Source organism: Ambystoma mexicanum, chromosome 10 (genome assembly GCF_040938575.1).
Source record: "Ambystoma mexicanum isolate Mex_15411 chromosome 10, UKY_AmexF1_1, whole genome shotgun sequence".
Taxonomy (NCBI): Eukaryota; Metazoa; Chordata; class Amphibia; order Caudata; family Ambystomatidae; genus Ambystoma; species Ambystoma mexicanum.
Genome location: NC_090932.1, coordinates 12,564,184 through 12,585,574, shown reverse-complemented (window position 1 = coordinate 12,585,574; position 21,391 = coordinate 12,564,184). Strand labels below are relative to the sequence as shown.

The 21,391-nt window shown below is 46.2% G+C and overlaps 1 protein-coding gene across 1 annotated transcript in view; it reads right to left on the bottom strand.

Annotated features, from left to right (window-relative positions):
• LOC138492787 (probable cation-transporting ATPase 13A4) overlaps positions 1–21,391 on the bottom strand; it is a 302,290-nt gene that overhangs the window by 256,922 nt on the left and 23,977 nt on the right. The window contains exons 5-8 of the mRNA XM_069620146.1: positions 12,780–12,850; positions 12,612–12,692; positions 9,687–9,756; positions 4,818–4,952 (exon numbers count right to left, since the gene is read on the bottom strand). Coding sequence (XP_069476247.1) covers positions 4,818–4,952; positions 9,687–9,756; positions 12,612–12,692; positions 12,780–12,850 — 357 coding nt within the window. The remainder of the gene's footprint in view (positions 1–4,817; positions 4,953–9,686; positions 9,757–12,611; positions 12,693–12,779; positions 12,851–21,391) is intronic.

Genomic DNA, 21,391 nt, shown 5'->3' with positions numbered 1-21,391 from the left:
CCTTAATAAATAGAAGGTCATTCGATTTCACGCACTGTCGTCTAGCACCTGATCCATAGTTGGAGAACAATGACTATTCATTAGAATCTGACTTAGATAGGACACCTGCAGTACTCCCTAAAATTACACATAGACGTAAGCTGCCACACAAGGCCAAGTATAATGAGGTTGCCCATTCTAATGGCCTAGGAATGAGGGATGGTAACTTTTAATTGAACAAAGAACAGTCAAGGGGTTCACTCTCCTTACCCCCCATCTTGCTCATATTTTGATGACTTGTCAAATGTCCAAGGTTGGTTAGAAATGAGCCAGCCTATCAGAGCCCCAGGACTCAGGCCACCCATCAACCTACCACTTGTCATAAGGATGATGTATTTTTTACCTTCTCAATATAGGGGTGGTTTCAGGTCGAGCCAAGGGGGACCCGACTCTTTAATCAGGAACCACAGAGAGCTCCATTAACCAAAGATACCCTTTGATCCACAATAGACAGGAAGATGGGTGGGACTTAGTAGTTCATGTTTTCATCCCTTTTTTGTTGCAAAGCACTCTGGTTATGACCTCATGCATACAGAAGATTATTGGCGGGGACCCAGGATAGGGTCATTAAGGTAGGCTTTGCCTACACCAATCTCTGTGGTCCATTTGGCTTTAAAAGAGGGCCGAGGCCCCCTTGTGGCAGATCATATGAAGACTTCGCAAGGAGTAACAAGTAGAACTCAGCATTGGACCCTGGCTGAAGGTACAGTCTACCTTACATCTTCCGCCAATGAAGGAAGGTCTGGACCTCCATAGAGGGAAGCAAGATCCCTCCCCTAAACTTCTCCTATGAAACGGAGGGAGATACTGAATCCAGAGGACCCTCCAGCAGCTCAGCACCAGTACCCAGCCAGCACACAGGGTGCCCTGCTAGGTTCTGCAAGCAAGCTTCCTAGGTGGGAAGTGCCAGAGAGTCGCTAAACCCGAAACCAAGGACAAGGCAGCTGCCTGCAACATACTCCTCAGCTTTGGGATGTTCACCTTAAAGGACGACACAAAGTGGGTGAAGAAGCTAGGAGGAGTGTATCGACAAACATCTGCCGACGTCTACCTTAAAGGGCACTTTCGAGTGGGTCGAGTAGCTCGAGCTTCAATCAACTACATTGCTGACTGTTGTTACACTGCCGTCACTTAAAGACATCTGAGATGTCTTGAACAGTGCTTCAGAACCACTGACCAGCACTGAGACGATTCCCAACCAGAGCTGCAATGTAGGCCAGCCTGCAGCCGTCTGTCCAGCTGAACTCACCCAACTGTTTGCTACCTGATACCCGCAGCTGTCTCCCATCTTGAACGCTGTCACAGAAGTTGCAAAGCGCCCTAAAACTGCCTTGATCCTGTTGAGCATCAAAAACACCCACAAGCACAAGGTACATTATGGTGCTGTCACCTTGCTGCTTCTGAGATGGCCTCTGGAGACATTTTAAGACCCATTTCTTCCTTTGTGCTGAAGCCAAGTATGCTTGAACTGTTGCAATTATTTACTATACCAACCACCTTCCTGTCAGTATCCAGGGTGCCTCCCTGATCCTTCTTGAAACTGTCTGTCATCTGCATTATTTTACAGGATGGGTTGTATTTTGTAGTGTGCTAGAACTGTCTGTTGCGATAATAATAATATAAATATTTTTACACAACCTTGACTGGCCACTCCCTTTTATCATTGGGTAATAATTGTATTTTCACAGTGTTGCAACTAACCAATGATCCACGACATTGCGAAGATAAGCCTGCCGTTTCGTCCATGTTGCCAAAATTGGACAAGGAGGTTTACAATTGACCTGTATTTCCGATCGGTTCAGAACCCTTCTGTGCTACTAGAGGTGTGAGGCTGTTTTGATGGTTTAGAAACCGATGTTCATACCTGGACCCCTGGTGGCCCGGAAGTTGATTCATCACAGGGAGCGTTAGGTTGCTTGCTGCAGAATGAAGTGAAATGTGTAGCATAGCATTTCTCTCATTTTATTGTATTTTCTTCATCACCTGCATTGTTAGATAATGTTATATTGTGCTTTATTAAGTATAGTTCTTAGTTGTTGTAATGAGCAAGAGGTCTGCCATGTTAGAACACGCCATTGTTAAAGGCTACAGATGTTTTCATGCCCCAGACAGGTTACTGGGCTTCTTAATGGCCTCAGCCACTAGGATTTCCAAGTTTCGTTTCTGAGAATGTTACTTTTTGATACTGGAGTGTCCACTCAGATCCTCCTGGAGCACGTTTTTCACCCACTTCCTTTCAATGCCACTCTCTTACAAGATGGCATTTTCACTGATTTTCAAAGCAAGGCTGGCAAGGCTGATATTGCCATCAAAGTAATGTATACTGATTTGTCCAGATGTATGTGGGCAGTTCCCTTCCAAAGTAATAGTATGTTACATACCATTGCTAGCAATTCTTTAAACCCACTCTTAATTTAGTCACTGGATAGCTTTTCCCCGGCGGAGTCGGTCTTGCTATCAGGTGAACATCCACCCAACTTATAATGAGATCCCAAGTATCTGTGTATTAGGGGCAAGACACATCACATTACAATTCAGATCTAGGGAGTAACCAATAGCCAAAAAGAATGATCAAGAAGGGATACGTGATTGAAATGTAATTGGAGGGACACTGACCAGATGTGACGTCAACACTGTGCGCAGCAACCTGGCCTTTTGAGCAGCACCACTGGCATACTGAATGCTACCCTGACATAGGGAGATAGTATCCTGACTTATTGCCTGAATTGAAGGTGGCAATCTGAGCAGCGCTATGGCATAATGGGACCCCATATTCCATATTGAGCAGGACAGTGGCATACTGAGGAAATTATGAGCATTTAAATGGGAAATCGGTCATATTGCGACCTCCCTTTAAAAGCTGTCTGTTAAACATTTGTCTTTTTAACCAACAGAATGCACTGTGACAGGAAGGTTAATGCTTACTCACTGTGACTGCTCGCTCAAGGAGGCGGGGCTTTTCGCAAACTGTGTGATGTTAGGTAATGGGCACCTTGTGTGAGTGATTGATTGATTGATATTTTATTTCTATCGCGCTCGTACACAAGTGTTTCAGAGCGCGACAAGGCAAGGGAGGGAACAGGGGAGAACAAAACAGCGATCTTACTAGGCCCAGTGACATTGAGAACGCGCAAGTGCATGGGAGAGGGGGGAGGGGAAAAGTGCATGGAAAGGGGGAGAGGTGAAAAGTGCGAAGCAGAGGAGAAACAGATAAATAACAATAAATAAATAAGAAAGGCAACAAACAGTGGTAATGCAGCCAGCAATTTGCAAGTGCTAGGTTTAAGGCAGCAGACAGGGTAGGTCTGATAAGTGCAGGAAGAAAAAGGGGGGGCTAGATACAGACCCCAGTGCAAGGGGTGGCCCCGAGGCAGTGCGGGAGGGTGGCAGGATGAGCAGGTACCTGGGCCCAAAAGACAGAGGGTGGCCAGGTGCACGGTGCCAAGAGAGAACAGATCAGCAGGGGAGAGGAGGAGCGAAGGCAGAAGAAAAGAGGAAGGTCTTGAGGTGCTTCCAGAACCGGAGATGGTTCTCCTCAAGTTTTAGAGTGGCAGGAAGGCTGTTCCAGAGGGAGGCCCCAGCCGAAGACAGAGATCTACCCCCAGCTCGTTTCTTAGAAAAAAATACTGACCCTGAGTGAGTTGGAGGTAGAGGAGCAAAGAGCTCGAGAGGGGAGGTATTAGCGGAGGAATAGCTGGAGGTATTTTGGACCCAGGCCCCAGAAAGCCTTGTGGACAATGCAGAGAGGCTTTGAATTTAATCATTGCATCCAATGGGAGCCAGTGGAGAGATTTCAGAGCAGGAGAGATACAATCCCAGGGCTTGAGGTCAAGGACAAGTCTCGCGGTCCTGTTCTGGATTAGTTGCAGAGGGCGGAGAGTAGAGGCAGGTAGATTTAGATAGAGGCTGTTACAATAGTCCAAGCTAGAGAGAACCAGAGCTTGAGATACCATGAGCTTCTGGGGGAAGGAGAAGAAAGGCAGAGTACCTTTGAGGAGGTGCAGTCGGAAATTTGACTTTTTAGAGACCTCAGAGATGTGGGTGGAGAAGGAAAGGGTGGAGTCAAAGATGACCCCGAGGTTCTTAGCCTCGCAGATGGGGGTAGGAGGAGCGCCAAGAGAGGCTGGCCGCAGAGTGAGGGGAAAGGATGGTGAAGGTGTGCCGATGAGGAGGATCTCCGTCTTGCTGGCATTTAGACAAAGATCATTGGCGGCACACCAATCTTGAATGGCAGTTAGGCAATCAGAGATGAGAGATGAGAGAGGGAGAGGAGGGGGCCGGGGGCAGCCTGAAAATGAGTTCTGAGCAATCTGAGCAGCGCGATGGCATAATGGGACCCCATATTTCTTATTGAGCAGGACAGTGGCATACTGAGGAAATTATGAGCATTTAAATGGGAAATCGGTCATATTGCGACCTCCCTTTAAAAGCTGTCTGTTAAACATTTGTCTTTTTAACCAACAGAATGCACTGTGACAGGAAGGTCAATGCTTACTCACTGTGACTGCTCGCTCAAGGAGGCGGGGCTTTTCGCAAACTGTGTGATGTTAGGTAATGGGCAGCCTTGTGTGATGAGGATATTTGAGTCAAAAACCTCTTGCACTTTGGATCACTAATCTGGCGTACTCCTTAGTGTGAAAGGGTGAGGTAGCCTGTACTCACCTGTATTGTGTTTCAGTAGCTTTTTAGGCTACACAGTTAAAAGGCCTCAACATATCATTAATACACACAAAAGGAAATGCAAGAAAAAAAGAGGTGCAAGTAAGACTGAGACTGACCTCTCTGAGTTCGATGAGGGACAGGCTGATAGTGACCGTACACAATAGGAGAATTGCAATGGCGTATCCCAGGTAACCTTCCGCCAGCCAAAGGACCACAGTGAAGAACTGGTAGATGTAAAAGAGGTTTATCACCTGTGTGCACAAAAGAATAGGCCGTCAAAACTAGAAATCAATACAGAGGTCGGGGCCTTGGTCCGCTAGCATTTTGTCTTCAATATTTGAGATTCTGTTCAGAGGTGAGGGCTGAGAGAAACCTGAAGGTGTCTCACCCGCTCACCCGCTAGTCCCGGGGATCTGTCATCCAGGTGGCCAGGACACGGCCATCACGTTTGGATCCAGTTCCTGGGAGTGGACCAGTGTGGGAGGATCACCTGGTTGAGGTGTCCTCAGGGAGTGGAAGTGGGACACCGGATCTCGAGACGTGGTATCCCCCTTCTTCTAACACCTTTCCCCCATTCTACCAGGTAGGATACTTAGGAACTCGACCCCAGACCCCCCCTTTCCCGATACAAATACTTTCTTACAGGCAGCTCACTGTGAGAGAAAATGGGCTAACACCCGAACCCTATACCTCAAAACTACCAACACAATTTTCAGACAGAGCCAGGCAATTACTGATCATTACACACACATGACTTCCATCACATTCCCCACATGGATAAAAGGTGGAGCACGAAAACACACTCTGAGCAAGGCAAAACACATGAGGAAGCAGCAGTTCCGAGATGACAGTTTAATATGAGGAGAAAGATGGCAAGACCAGAGAGGGTTGCAAGGAGGGAAGTGCCCTTGACCTTTTCAGAGAAAGACTGTTACTTTCATGAGCCTTCGAGAATAAGAAACATAAGACCTTGAGTTAAAGCTGGAAAAACCTGCATACTGTGTCCGAGGTACCGTGGCTCTCTTGCATTGATAGCCAAGGTAGGGAAGAGCGTTTTCCACCATGGTACTGTCTTTAGCTCCTAAAACAAAGCTGTGCCAGTAAAGTCAGCACAGCCAGTGAGTCGCAGAGACTGATACCAGACCAGTCTATGTTAGAGCCAAGGTTGCAAGCGCCAACATTGTATGAAGAAAACTGAAGAGAACAGTGTGTGAAGCGTATGTGATGAGCGACTAAAATAAGATAGAACCGCAGATGAGTGACAGAACTTTTGAAGCCAAGATAGATACCGTAAACAGAGTGGTCCAGTGCCACATGGGTGCTTATTCAAAGGTCTCTGTTAGGTATCCAACTGAGAGATTGCAAATGTAAAAAGGAATGGTGAAATCAAAGTGGTCCTGCAACGGGTCAAGCAAAACCCTGTGCCCATTCAAAAGTCTTCGATAATTAATCAATAAACACCCTTGAACTGTGGTCACTTGTGTCTGTTTGACTGCTGATACCATGCCTTCCTTGCAGGGTCTTGGACTGCTAGCATTTTGTGGACAGTCTTCTAGGTTCTTCCAGAGGTGGGGGCCTTGGAATGCTAGTATTTTGTGGCCAGTCTTCAAGGTTCTTCCAGAGGTGGGGGCCTTGGACTGCTAGCATTTTGTGCCAGTCTTTGAGATTCTTCCAGAGGTGGGGGCCTTGGAATGCTAGCATTTTGTGCCTGTCTTCCAGATTCTTTCAGTGGTGGGGGCCTAGAATTGCTAGCATGTTGTGGCCAATCTTCGAGATTCTTCCAGTGATGGAGGCCTTGGAATGCTAGCATTCTGTGGCCAATCTTCGAGATTCTTCCAGAGGTGGGGGCCTTGGAATGCTAGCATTCTGTGGCCAATATTCGAGATTCTTCCAGAGGTGGGGGCCTTGGAATGCTAGCATTTTGTGCCAATCTTCGAGATTGTTCCAGAGGTGGGGGCCTTGGAATGGTAGCATTCTGTGGCCAATCTTCGAGATTCTTCCAGAGGTGGGGGCCTTGGGATGCTACCATTCTGTGGCCAATCTTCGAGATTCTTCCAGTGGTGGGGGCCTTGGAATGGTAGCATTTTGTGTCAGTCTTTGAGATTCTTCCAGCGGTGGGGGCCTTGGAATTATAGCATGTTGTGGATAATCTTCGAGATTCTTCCAGAGGTGGGGGCCTTGGGATGCTAGCATTCTGTGGCCAATCTTCGAGATTCTTCCAGAGGTGGAGGCCTTGGAATGCTAGAATTGTGTGCCAGTCTTCGAGATTCTTCCAGAGGTGGGGCCTTGGAATGCTAGCATTCTGTGCCCAATCTTCGAGATTCTTCCAGAGGTGGGGGCCTTGGAATGCTACCATTTTGTGCTAGTCTTCCAGATTCTTCCAGAGGTGGGGCCTTGGAATGTTAGCATTCTGTGACCAATCTTTGAGGTTCTTCCAGAGGTGAGGGCCATGGAATGCTAGCATTTTGTGGCCAATCTTCGAGGTTCTTCCAGAGGTGGGGCCTTGGAATGCTAGCATTCTGTGCCCAATCTTTGAGATTCTTCCAGAGGTGGGGGCCTTGAAATGCTAGAATTTTGTGCTAGTCTTCCAGTTTCTTCCAGAGGTGGGGCCTTGGAATGCTAGCATTCTGTGCCCAATCTTTGAGTTTCTTCCAGAGGTGGGGGCCTTGGAATGCTAGCATTTTGTGCTAGCCTTCCAGATTCTTCCAGAGGTGGGGCCTTGGAATGCTAGCATTCTGTGGCCAATCTTCGAGGTTTTTCCAGAGATGTGGGGCCTTGGAATGCTAGCATTCTGTGGCCAATCTTCGAGGTTTTTCCAGAGTTGTGGGCCTTGGAATGCTAGCATTTTGTGCTAGTCTTCCAGATTCTTCCAGAGGTGGGGCCTTGGAATGCTAGCATTTTGTGGCCAATCTTCGAGATTCTTCCAGAGGTGGGGCCTTGGAATGCTAGCATTCTGTGGCCAATCTTCGAGATTCTTCCAGCGGTGGAGGCCTTGGAATGCTAGCATTCTGTGGCCAATCTTCGAGATTCTTCCAGAGGTGGGGCCTTGGAATGTTAGCATTCTGTGACCAATCTTTGAGGTTCTTCCAGAGGTGAGGGCCATGGAATGCTAGCATTTTGTGGCCAATCTTCGAGGTTCTTCCAGAGGTGGGGCCTTGGAATGCTAGCATTTTGTGGCCAATCTTCGAGATTCTTCCAGAGGTGGGGCCTTGGAATGCTAGCATTCTGTGGCCAATCTTCGAGATTCTTCCAGCGGTGGAGGCCTTGGAATGCTAGCATTCTGTGGCCAATCTTCGAGATTCTTCCAGAGGTGGGGCCTTGGAATGTTAGCATTCTGTGACCAATCTTTGAGGTTCTTCCAGAGGTGAGGGCCATGGAATGCTAGCATTTTGTGGCCAATCTTCGAGGTTCTTCCAGAGGTGGGGCCTTGGAATGCTAGCATTCTGTGCCCAATCTTTGAGATTCTTCCAGAGGTGGGGGCCTTGAAATGCTAGAATTTTGTGCTAGTCTTCCAGTTTCTTCCAGAGGTGGGGCCTTGGAATGCTAGCATTCTGTGCCTAATCTTTGAGTTTCTTCCAGAGGTGGGGCCTTGGAATGCTAGCATTCTGTGGCCAATCTTCGAGGTTTTTCCAGAGATGTGGGGCCTTGGAATGCTAGCATTCTGTGGCCAATCTTCGAGGTTTTTCCAGAGTTGTGGGCCTTGGAATGCTAGCATTTTGTGCTAGTCTTCCAGATTCTTCCAGAGGTGGGGCCTTGGAATGCTAGCATTTTGTGGCCAATCTTCGAGATTCTTCCAGAGGTGGGGCCTTGGAATGCTAGCATTCTGTGGCCAATCTTCGAGATTCTTCCAGCGGTGGAGGCCTTGGAATGCTAGCATTCTGTGGCCAATCTTCGAGATTCTTCCAGAGGTGGGGCCTTGGAATGCTAGCATTCTGTGGCCAATCTTCGAGATTCTTCCAGAGGTGGAGGCCTTGGAATGCTAGAATTCTGTGGCCAATCTTGGAGATTCTTCCAGAGGTGGAGGCCTTGGAATGCTAGCATTCTGTGCCAGTGATCTTTAGTGAAAATATTACATGTAAATGTGCCTGATGCATATTTCCTTTGGTACTCCAAAAATATATGTTAATTTTTCAATTTGGTGCGTCTACAATCTTATCTTTATCAATCGCATCTGTGCCCCCCCCTGCCCCCCCCCACCCGCTGTGTAGAGTTTTGAAGATGTTGATGGTTTGGGTGTCACATTGGTGTCCAAAGAAGACCTACTGGAACATAGGGTGATGACCTCAGCAATGTTCCACAGACAACTAACTGCACCGGATGCCCTGCATCACGCTTAAACACCACCTCACTCAGGATTTCATCCCACCTCCCTCAGGATTTCATCAAACCACATTCAGGATATCATCCCACCTTACTCAGGATTTCATCAAAGCTCACTCAGGATTTCATCAAACCTCACACCTCCCTCAGGATTTCATCAAACCTCCCTCAGGATTTCCTCAAACCACATTCAGGATATCATCCCACCTTACTCAGGATTTCATCAAACCTCACTCAGGATTTTATCAAACCTCACACCTCCCTCAGGATTTCATCAAACCTCCCTCAGGATTTCATCAAACCTCACACCTCCCTCAGGATTTCATCAAACCTCACTCAGGATTTCATCAAACCTCACACCTCCCTCAGGATTTCATCAAACCTCACTCAGGATTGTATCAAACCTCCCTCAGGATTTCATCAAACCTCACAGGTCCCTCAGGATTTCATCAAACCGCACTCAGGATTTTATCAATGTACTATGCTCACTGTGGCTGCATACACTGGTATCTGTTGTAAAAACGGTTCCATAATCATTTTGATTGACTCAGAATTAGCTATGGGTGACTATTTGGAGGTAAGTCACCCGTGATTGTTTACCTGTATTCATAAAAATGTAATAAACAAAATACACTATTTTTAAAAATGAAGAAGGTGGACTTGACCTTCTGAATGAAGACCTTCCACAGCGGGGCAACCTCCACGTCGATGACGTTGTGACCACAAACCAATCTCCTGGAAAAACAAATAAACCATTAGCGCAGATCACACTCCCAGGAGGAACACTTCCATTTTAAATTGGATGAGAAGCCACACAGAGGAACTGGGTCTCGCGTAATTTGGCACAGTTGTCCATTGCTGAAGGTCTGTAGAGCAAACGAGCATGCAAGTACCCAAAGGTCATTTTAAATGGACATCTAGCTCAATGAAGCGGCTTCTAGCAGTGCCTTTGTGTTTTTCAAATAATATAAACAAGCCTGCACAAGAAACAAGAAGCGTATTTCAGAAAGGTTGGCTTATCTGCTCTGCTTACGATCGATTCCTGTTTCTGCAACAAACTTTCTTAATACTACTGGCATTATCCAAGAGTTGCAAGAGGCTTCCTCTAGCAAGAGAGATTTGGGGAGCAGGGAAAGGGATCAACCCTGCAGGACCCAGCTGTGAATATGGGTAATTAGCGCTCAGCCTTTCATCTTTCTGAACTTCATCAAATTAGTAAAGTTGAAACGGGGAATTGTAAGATTGCATAGAGCGCATGCCTGCAATTGCTTTTCATCATTCAGAGGTCAACACAGGGAGTGTTATTGAGGAGTCCAGTGTTACCATACAGCCACGGACCCCTGAAAAGCCTATAGTGCCGGGGGGGAGGGCCAGTCAAGCATCGGAGGTGGATGGAGTTTCAGCCTGCCGAGTTTGTTTCCATAAGAACTATGAACGTTATGCATTTACAAATGGCGAGAGTCCATGGCTGCAGGTCAATGACCTCAGAAAGGCCAGTAGGGCTGAGGCCGAGTCAGTCACATGTCAAACATTCCTGTTCTGGGCACTGACGTCAGGTAGGATTACAATGTACCTTGGGATAAAAGACAACACATATACCTGCAGTAAGAGGCATTTTTCCAAATCATGTGATGAGACGTGCTCGCGCATCTCATCCCATGCGCCCACACAAAGACGAAAGGGTGTGCCCTATTCAGAAGGGTTCTTGGTGCGTATCATAGATGCACACGTTCAAATGACCTTTTCTTCCCTCTGCACATTTGCACAAATAAGGGGGCATTTCTGCACATTTTAATCTGCATCCCAAATTCAGAGGTGGGATGTACAGAAGACACGTCCCCCTGTGCCTCTGTGCCCCAGTGCCAGGGAAGTGCAATGCTTGGCAAACTCCTTTCGAACCCGTTCATGCATTCCTGCAGGACCGGCGGAGCGGGAACCACCGCTGCCCCACTTGCATGAGTCTCCCTCCAGCAGGAATAGAACCACAATGACGCCCATCAAGGAATGCACTTCCAGCTTGCACATGGATGCTGGCAGCGTCATACATGCTCCCGAAAGGATTGCATGTGTGGGGGCTGGCCAGCACATCGTGTGTGTTGCACAGCCCCTTGGAAGTGTGCAGGGCTCCTTTGTGAATACGGTGACCTTCTCCTTTCTCAAAGTAATGCGTATAAAAACAGCCGATCCTGCAAAGCCTTTATCTGTATGATTTTTAGGAAATTTGGCACTAAGTGGGTTTTTCTTTTTTTTACTGTTTTTTTGTCAGCTGTAAAGAAAACGTTAGTTTTGGTTTATATATTAAAGAAACATCCCGGTGCAAGCCAGTAACCATGTGGATACCTTGCTTTCTTTGGACATCCCTGGCAAGGAAGGTTCTGAACGCTGAGCTATTCCATTAACTTCACACTTTCTGTGCTTTGAAACATGTGTTGGTAGGAAAAGGCCTGACCTCTTTAACCCAATGTTTACAGCAGCATTTAATCAGCATGAACATCTCATGAGTTTTACCTGAATCTGGTAAAGGTTTGGCCGGACCCAAATCGCCCACATGCAGGGAACATTCGGGTAATTCAGAGTTCTGCCAAATGTGTTCAAAAGAGGGGTCAAATGCAATGTCCTGGCTTAGCTGTGAAGACCCTTTAACCCTCCAAATACTCCTCTCTGGAACCCCCAATCAGAAATCAGCATTGGAAGACTGAGCTATGAAAACTCATGCCCCCTTCCTCTACTCCCCTTGCACCCCATCAGAAAAAGGCATGCAGCCTCGATGGGTTAGTTTAGAATATTCCTGACCAGCTGACGTTTAGTTATTTCTCGTGTGTCCCATCTCCTGCACTTTAAACTAATTGTGCGTTGCAAAGTCACGTGCCACAAAACGTCAGCCAATAAGTTAAAGAAATAAATACACGACTAGTGCAACGCCCTTGAGGTGAACAGAAGACGAAGGTGTGCATTTGTGCGCTGCCGCAGAGCTCTCATGCCCCATTGTCATGTTTTCGTTTTTATCTAGACTTGACCTGTGATGCCAGCAAAGTCCTTGCATCCATCGTCCAGCTGGAGGTGGCCATCAGTGTCACGTGGTCACATCTGCACGTGAGAATGTGGAGGCTCGCAGGCCTGAGTTAAAAAGCACACGCACATGTGTTCCTGGTCAGCAATACCCCAAGTCGCAATGATGAACCCCAAATTACAGTTTGATATCTCAGTGCCCAAGAACATATGCTTAAGTGCTGCCAATCTTTCTGTAGATCCTTGGTTATTCGAAGGGATTTTATTTTATTTATTTATTTTATTTTAACCTTTATGTAACGCCCAGACCCACAGGCATCACAGAGTTTGTACAGAGTAATAGAGTCAAATCTTTACAGATCATTGCGCTAGTAGGAGACAGTTCATGCTTAGAGTGTTAGTCAAACAAATTGAACAGCCAAGTTTTCAACAGTCACTTGAATGCTGGGTAGAAGGGCTCATTTCTTAAGAGTGGAGGTAAGGAGTTCCACAGGGCGGGGCTGTGGTGCTGAAACTGGACTGCTGGTGGGCCACTTTTCATGCAGAGCACTAGCCCACCGAGCTACTATCATGTACTGTACCTTACGTCCTGCTCTTCCTTTGATAGCCCGGATCCAAACTTGGCATGTATGTCTGCACAGGAGTGCTCCTCTTCCAGCATCCTAGAACGAGAACCGTAGGAATTCAAATAGGAGCATTTCAGCAGACAATGACGTGAGACTCTTTTAACAATCGTTACTTAAACTCACCCAATTTTCTTAAACATTTGCCAGGTGGTGTCCCAAATGTATCGGATTTTCTGTACCCGGATATATTTGACCTGCAAAGGAAAAAATAACATACTCATAGATTCTGCTGGAGCATTGTGTCTGCATTCATATATTAATCCCACGATCATAATTGAATTAAAGCAAATATCCACTTGCTGTCATAAAACTGTAATCTCACATAGCACACACACACTGAGAACAGAATTGCTTCTAGGAGCTTGTCTGATTTACCTATAATGGGTTTTGGTGGTTTTGAGGGCACTGTGGAGAAGGTCCTGCATTGTCTCAAGATTCTGCCCATTGCGTGGGTATCGCAATCTTCTGAGGTTTCAGGCGGGCGAAGATATTGTAAAGCTTGATCCACTCCTGGGGGGGCCAATGATCAGCAATGATGAAAGGAGAGTCCATAGAAGCACCACCCAGATGCACTACTGCAAAGGATCTGTGTGTAGCAAGCAGGAGGTGATTCATTGATATCAATCAGTGACTGATTATAAGGATCTGTGTGTAGCGAGCAGGAGGTGATTAATTTATATCCATCGCTGACTGATTATAAGGATCTGTGTGTAGAAAGCAGGAGGTGATTCATTTACATCCATCAGTGACTGATTATAAGGATCTGTGTGTAGCTAGCAGGAGGTGATTCATTTATATCCATCGGGGACTGATTATAAGGATCTGTGTGTAGCAAGCAGGAGGTGATTCATTTATATCCATCGGTGACTGATTATAAGGATCTGTGTGTAGCGAGCAGGCGGCGATTCATTTATATCCATTGGTGACTGATTATAAGGATCTGTGTGTAGCAAGCTGGAGGTGATTCATTTATATCCATTGACGACTGATTATAAGGATCTGTGTGTAGCGAGCAGGCGGCGATTCATTTATATCCATCAGTGACTGATTATAAGGATCTGTGTGTAGCAAGCAGGAGGTGATTCAATTATATCCATCGGTGACTGATTATAAGGATCTGTGTGTAGCGAGCAGGCGCGATTCATTTATATCCATCAGTGACTGATTATAAAGATCTGTATGTAGCAAACAGGTGGTGATTCATTTATATCCATCAGTGACTGATTATAAGGATCTGTATGTAGCAAACAGGTGGTGATTCATTTATATCCATCAGTGACTGATTATAAGTATCTGTGTGTAGCGAGCAGGCGGCGATTCATTTATATCCATCAGTGACTGATTATAAGGATCTGTGTGTAGCGAGCAGGCGGTGATTCATTTATATCCATCAGTGACTGATTATAAGGATCTGTGTGTAGCGAGCAGGAGATGATTCATTTATATCCATCGGTGAATGATTATAAGGATCTGTGTTTAACAAATAGGCTGTGATTCATTTACATCCATCGGAGACTGATTATAAGGATCTGTGTGTAGCGAGCAGGAGGTGATTCATTTATATTCATTGGTGACTGATTATAAGGATCTGTGTGTAACAAGCAGGAGGCGATTCATTTATACCCATCATTTACTGATTATATGGATCTGTGTGTAGAGAGCAGGTGGTGATTCATTTATATCCATCAGTGACTGATTATAAAGATCTTTGGTAGCAAGCAGGAGGTGATTCATTTATATCCATCGGTGACTAATTATAAGGATCTGTGTGTAGCAAACAGGCAGTGATTCATTTATATCCATCAGTGACTGATTATAAGGATCTGTGTGTAGCGAGCAGGAGATCATTCATTTATATCCTTCGGTGACTGATTACAAGGATCTGTGTCTAGCGAGCAGGAGGTGATTCATTTATATCCATCGGTGACTGATTATAAGGATCTGTGGGTAGCGAGCAGGCAGTGATTCATTTATATCCATCGTGACTGATTATAAGGATTTTTGTGTAGCAAGCAGGAGGTGACAAAGAGCATCATAGACGGTCGGCCACAGCAACAGGTTGGGGAAAGAGATATACGCCAGCTCCCCCGGATTAGATTCAGTCCATAATGACCCTTAGTTCTGGGCTCAGTGAGAGGGCACATAACCAGCCCAAGCATCCAATAGTGACTGGCATCTGCTGCACTGCTTCTTTCAGACCCGCATAGCAGGTCAACAAGGTTTGCTGGAAGAGGATGGTCTGCAGGCCCTTACGGAAGCTCTGGGTGGCCAATCTCAGTCTACGTATTCCCCGCCATTTAGCCAGAAGCAAGTAGACCAAATCTTGCCTTCCTTTGCAGATCTCAAGTTCTGCGTGGTCTTAGTGTGTGAACCCATGAGGGTAGAAGAGTCACGCAGAACACCTTAAAAACAATCCCATGTCCACCGAGAGTGAGTGCAGAGATTGCAGAACGGGAGAGACGCTGTCCCATCGCATTGGATCGAGGTATTCCAGACTGTACCAATAGCGACAATGACCAAATAAAGATTTGCCCTGGAGCAAATTGGGAGAGGCGTGTGAGCATCTCAGATTTTCTCCTGCACCTTATCACTTATAACAAAGCCTAAGACTGAAGGTTGCCGGGAGCCGCTATGAGACGCACTTGACCAGATCTCTCTGCATAAGAATCTGAAAGATGCTCCAGGCAGCTCCAGATTCGCTCTAGTTTTAGGCTTTCTGGATGAGGTAAAAGGTCACAGGAGCAAATCTGACATGATCAGGACATGGCCTGATTTGCTTCAGTGCAAATGTTTGTGAATCTGGCCCCAGTCGCGATATTCTTGTGACGATCAGCTGAGGAAGCACCCCATTTCTCATATGTTTGGAAATGAGCTGCACCCCAGGTTCATGGCTACCAATGTCGGTGTGGGGGATTGCCCGGAGATGAAGACGCGTGGAATGATGTGGTACTGTTGGATTTCAGGATTTCCTCTTGGATCCCTGGAGGCATCAGTGGTTCTCGAGCCTGGGTAAGTATGCCCGACTCTGTGGCTGAATCTGATAGGCTGACTCCTCTGGGGTTAGATGGGAGATGGGGCGTGTATTCTGAAAGGGGTGTGGCTCGGAGTCGGGACAAGGGGTCATGATATTTCTGGAGGAGCAGCATTAACATTCAGGAGTTGGTATTCACAGAAAGGGGTGTTTGATACATGGAACCCTGGACCAGCAGAAGTCAGTCATCAAAATGTAAAAACAGCAAAGGAGCATTGTTTTGCCTCTAATTCACACACTAAAAAGACTTCTGTATACAGTGGCGGACAGAAGTATTTGTACCATGTCTATTATTAATGTTATGTTTGTGCAAACGCCAGCATTGACACATTTCTGTTCTTCTGCAGTTCAGGAAAGAGCTAAGGACCTTCCCCTTTAAGAAATGGCTTCTCCTTAACAACTAGGCCCACACATTGCACTCCTCACCCTACTTGAGACTCTGTGATCTGCTCTCCAATGTCTTCCCCCCATGCCGCCAATTGCCCCCTGCCACTCTAAGCTTCCCGCTCCTTTTTTTCTCTGATTACCTCACTGTGTACTTTACCCATGATTTGTAAAGAGCTCTGCTGCTTCCTGAAGCTAGGCCCCAGCTCAATATATACTGTAGTAATAATGTTAAAGTGATTGCTGGATATCTAGGACCTATTTACCTCATTAAGGTGTATTTATGGTATGAACACATTCAATGTAGTCACTTAAAAAGGAGCAACATGTCCAGTAATTACTTTCACAATTGCACAAATACCTGCACATAGCCGCTTGCACATATAACCTTAAGGGCCCAATTCATGTTATGTTAAAGCTACTTGTATAGCGCACCGTCACCAACAGAATTGGTCCCCAGGCGCTCTGGCGGATCTGTACACAGGAAGGACGGGTAGGGTTAGTCGGGAGGAGGGGAGAAGGAGACTGGGAGAAGTGGTGTGCTGTTGGCAGCTTCAGCTCGGTATACACCGAGTACTTGGCTTTGGTGCTAGCATCGGATTGGGCAAGGCCTCGAGGGCTGTGGGTGATGTTTATGTGTTGTTGATGCGGTGTGGTAAAGTGCGTGCGGATTGCTGGGAGAGAGAGGGTTGTGTGGCTTTGTGTGGGTTAAGTATGCAGAGGATTGAGGGTTGGGTTAGTGGGGTCTGTATCCAGACTCAGGTACTTATGGTTCCGTTAGAGTTGTAAATCTGTGGGTTGGGTTGTTGCTGGTTCCTCGTGGGCCGAATCGCTTTGTTGGTGCTGCGCTGATTCAGCTGTATCATAGTGAGTATTGTTTCGATTGGTAGGTGCGTCGGAACCTTATCTTCGGGTGTGGGACTGGCTAGGTAGTATCTATTCTCAGGTTATGTAGTGTGACACTGGTCGGTCGAGGCTTTGAACGATTCAGGGTCGGAGTGGTGTTGATGTGGCATCCTAGTGCATCCGTCTTGGTGAGTTTGTGTATTCAGTTGTTCGTTTCCTTCTGTCCTGACTGTCTTTCCGTTGGTTCTTTGGTTTTCGTGGGATGAACATCCTTGGGGCTATTGTTTAGTTGTCGTTTTTTGTGTGGTGGGGCATTGTGCTTCCTGCTGTGTATTGGTGGACAGTGTGTAGTGATGAAACATTCTGTTTCTCAACCACTGGATTGGGGCTCGTGGTGCAGTGCTTCCTTTCCCTCTCTATATTTTGTCCTTAGTGCTGTTGGGGGTGGTTATAATTTAAGGTCATGGTCCTCTTGATAATTCTTCCTAGTGTTTCTGTCTTTGTCTTGCTATGTTTACAGTCTTTGGTCGTATTGCGGCTGTCTCCCATTCGGTCGTTTAATATGTCGTGGCATATTTACCTTGGGTTTTTCCCCATTGATTGATCAGTGTGTATCAGGGTCTCTCTACGTTCATTGATGTTTTAGTTGTGTGTGTACCCCTGGGGCCGGTCTTTCTAGTGATGACGTGAAGAGCCAGGTTTTGAGTAATTTCCGGAATAATAGGTGGTTTCTTGTGTTACGTATGTATTTTGGGAGGAAAACAACAAATAGGGCTCCTGGTATGGAACCTATTCTACCCAGGAGGGTCAACTAGAAACAAAATATACAAATGAATAGGTCCAATGACGCTATGCTTGTTGCAGAAATTCCCAAAAAAACTTGTAGACCTCTGCATATACAGAGAAGGAATCACTCTTCAATATTGTCTTGTCGAGATAAATCTCACTTATTTATATATTGACACTGTATGAATAGACATGAATGATTCAAAAGAGACATCAAAGCTGGTTTGCTACACCAGAACATCAAAAGAACATTTTAAACACACACAGAACCAAAAGATTTTTGGAACAAACTCCTAATAGTGTGTGTATAACAAAAACCAAAAAATTAGGATTTTTCAAGAGATTCACATACCACTGTGTACAGATTCAACAAAACATCTGAAGTGGGAGAATGGAAGAACAGGCTCCCGCCCTTCCCCTCTCGCGCTTGGCCTAGAGGAACACGGCCTAGACACCCGCCACGAGAGGAGTTTGCCTATCTACCAGACGACCAAATACCCTGGTACAGGAACATACGGATGTGCCCACCTACCTGCCCAGCAGCCCGCCCTGTCCATGCCGACACCTGCAGCATGGATCAACTCGACTAAACATACACGTCGTTAGAGATGCCATGACGACCTAGCCAACGGTCAGCACACCTGTACAAACATGCACACCGGACACTCCCACACCAATCCACACGAAGAACATACTCAGTGCTATGACGTAGGCGACAGACATACCCACGGACGTGCATCTTTATTATTTTCCACATAGGCTCTCAAAATGCAGAAACGCAAGACGCATAATGAACTTATCTAAAAAGGCTTGCTCACGCTTCTTCTAAGAACCATGTACCATAATGAAGAATATAACGGAGACACGATACTGAGGATAGAGCAATATGATACCGTAACCTAAAGCGCTCTGCATCAAACGGTTCCACCTATGCACCAGGCCCAAGTAGGCCGCAAGCAAAAGCTTCCATGAACATTGAATGAGCAAGAGCTCGGTTGCTGACCCTGCAGAATGAGCCCGGCGAAAGCACACCGCCAAGGGCACGATGTTGCAATCTCGCACGCCGCAAGCCGACGCAAAGGTCGCACCTGCAAGATAAACCAGGCACACAGTGGGAAAAACAATATTAATTGTGCTGAATTTTGCCTCAAACACGGTCCCACCTCACGTGACAAAGCCAAACTTGACAGGATGCCAAGCCCAGGAGGAAGGAGACGCCTGAATCCCACGTTTCAAGACACAGGCAGATACAATTAAAAGACTCATTGGACATCTGCAGCAGTGGGAGTAGTCGACCTCCCAACATATGAATAAATCCTCACATTGTTTACACCTACCCATAGTAAAACATTGTTGCAAATGACAGGTGCACCGCGAGCTGGGAACAGCGATAGTCTCAGACTGGGAGGCTCGCGAGCGGACCAATCAGAACATGAGGCTCTTATCACTGACGCCATTAACATTGACCAATCCTCAGAGGTCTTCATGTAACAATTTTCATGTATCAAATTGAAGGGACAGCCCAAGTATACCACCTGACTAACCCTCAACCACTAACACCGTTCTCTATATGTATGCTATACTAACCCTACCACTCGAGTAACCAATCCAGAGTGGAAATAGGTTTTTTGCTAAACTTTCTAAGGTGACGCAAGTAGCGCGTCATACTAAGGTAAAAAGGGCCTGCGAGCCCCACGATTGTGTGTGTCAGGACGGACGCGTACGATCCTCGACCCATCCCTGCCGTTTTGTCTAATAAACAGCAGAGTCACCTTGCTTCTTGCGTGTGTCTCATACTCTATCTCTTTTGGGATATACGGGAGGAGTTGGGGCCTCCCTGCCCAGAGGTCTACGGACGGCCCGGCCGACCCCGGCAGAATTTCCCCCCGACACATCATAAAAACATATAGAACAATTGTAAAGACACAAAAAGTCATTTTGCTTGTGTGGGCAGCATAAATATGCTGTAGGGTGAGGGAGTAGTGGGTCTACACCAGGTGTTTCGACTGCTTTTCGGAGGGCTAAGGGTGCCTCGGCTTAAACACGGCCTTCATCAGGACGGGGTTGAGGGTAGAATGACGTCTAAGCTGCAGGGAAAGGAGACTATAGTAAGGGAGAAGTCTGAGCACAAGAATAATTTAAGCTGACTAAATCAGACTGTGTGGTAAGTGTGAAATCAAAAAACACACAGCTTACCTGTGGGATTATAAATTGCACAGGCGAAATGCTTAAGATGCATGTGCCACGTGGGCTCGTCTCTGTGTAATCCTGTGGCACAAGGCCGAACAAAGACAAAAGAGAAACAACAAGGGGATGGAAATTAATCAAGTGCCCTCGCTGTCATACCCGCAAAACATGGAAAAATACATGTACGCGGAGTGTCTTACCTCTCACTGTTTTTCGGGTATGACAGCGAGGGCATTTGATTAATTTCCATCCCCTTGTTGTTTCTCTTTTGTCTTTGTTCGGCCTTGTGCCACAGGATTACACAGAGACGAGCCCACGTGGCACATGCATCTTAAGCATTTTGCCTGTGCAATTTATAATCCCACAGGTAAGCTGTGTGTTTTTTGATTCCACACTTACCACACAGTCTGATTTAGTCAGCTCAAATTATTCTTGTGCTCAGACTTCTCCCTTACTATAGTTTCCTTTCCCTGCAGCTTAGACGTCATTCTACCCTGAACCCCGTCCTGATGAAGGCCGTGTTTAAGACGAGGCACACTTAGCCCTCTGAAAAGCGGTCGAAACACCTGGTGTAGACCCACTACTCCCTCATCCTACAGTATATTTATGCTGCCCACACAAGCAAAATGACTTTTTGTGTCTTTACAATTGTTCTATATGTTTTTATGATGTTTTGTTGAATCTGTACACAGTGGTATGTGAATCTCTTGACAAATCCTAATTTTTTGGTTTTTGTTATACACACACTATTAGGAGTTTATTCCAAAAATGTTTTGGTTCTGGGTGTGTTTAAAATGTTCTTTTGCTGATCTGGTGTAGCAAACCAGCTTTTGATGTCTCTTTTGAATCATTCATGTCTATTCATACAGTGTCAATATATAAATAAGTGAGATTTATCTCGACAAGACAATATTGAAGAGTGATTCCTTCTCTGCATATGCAGAGGTCTACAAGTTTTTTTGGGAGTGTCTGCAACAAGCATAGCATCCTTGGACCTATTCATTTGTATATTTTGTTCCTGTATTTTGGGAGGTCATTACAGGTTTTCGGGGCTTGGTGAGAGGAGGATCCTCCAAGTTTTCTTTTGTTGTAGGGTTTCGGTTCCAGGCGGATGGCAATGCTTGATCTGAGCGTTCTTGTTCGTTGATGTAGGCGCAGTTTGTCTCTTAGGAACTTAGCGCCTTCGTTGTGTACTGCTCTGAGCGTAATGCACATTGTTTTGAATTTTATTTGTTGTTTTATTGGTAGCCAATGTAGTGTTTTCAGCGCTGGTCCAGTGTGTTCTCTTCGGGGTAGTTTCAGGAGTAGTCTGGCTGCTGCGTTTTGAATGCATTGTAGTTTTTTTAAGAGTCGTTCAAGCATGCGTAGGTATAGGCTATTGGCATAGTCTACTTTGGACATGACGAGGGTGATGATGGTGATTGTTTTGTTGGCAAACGATAGGAACGGTAAGATCCTTTTTGCCAGGAGGAAGAAGGACCCCCAGTTTTTTACAATCGGC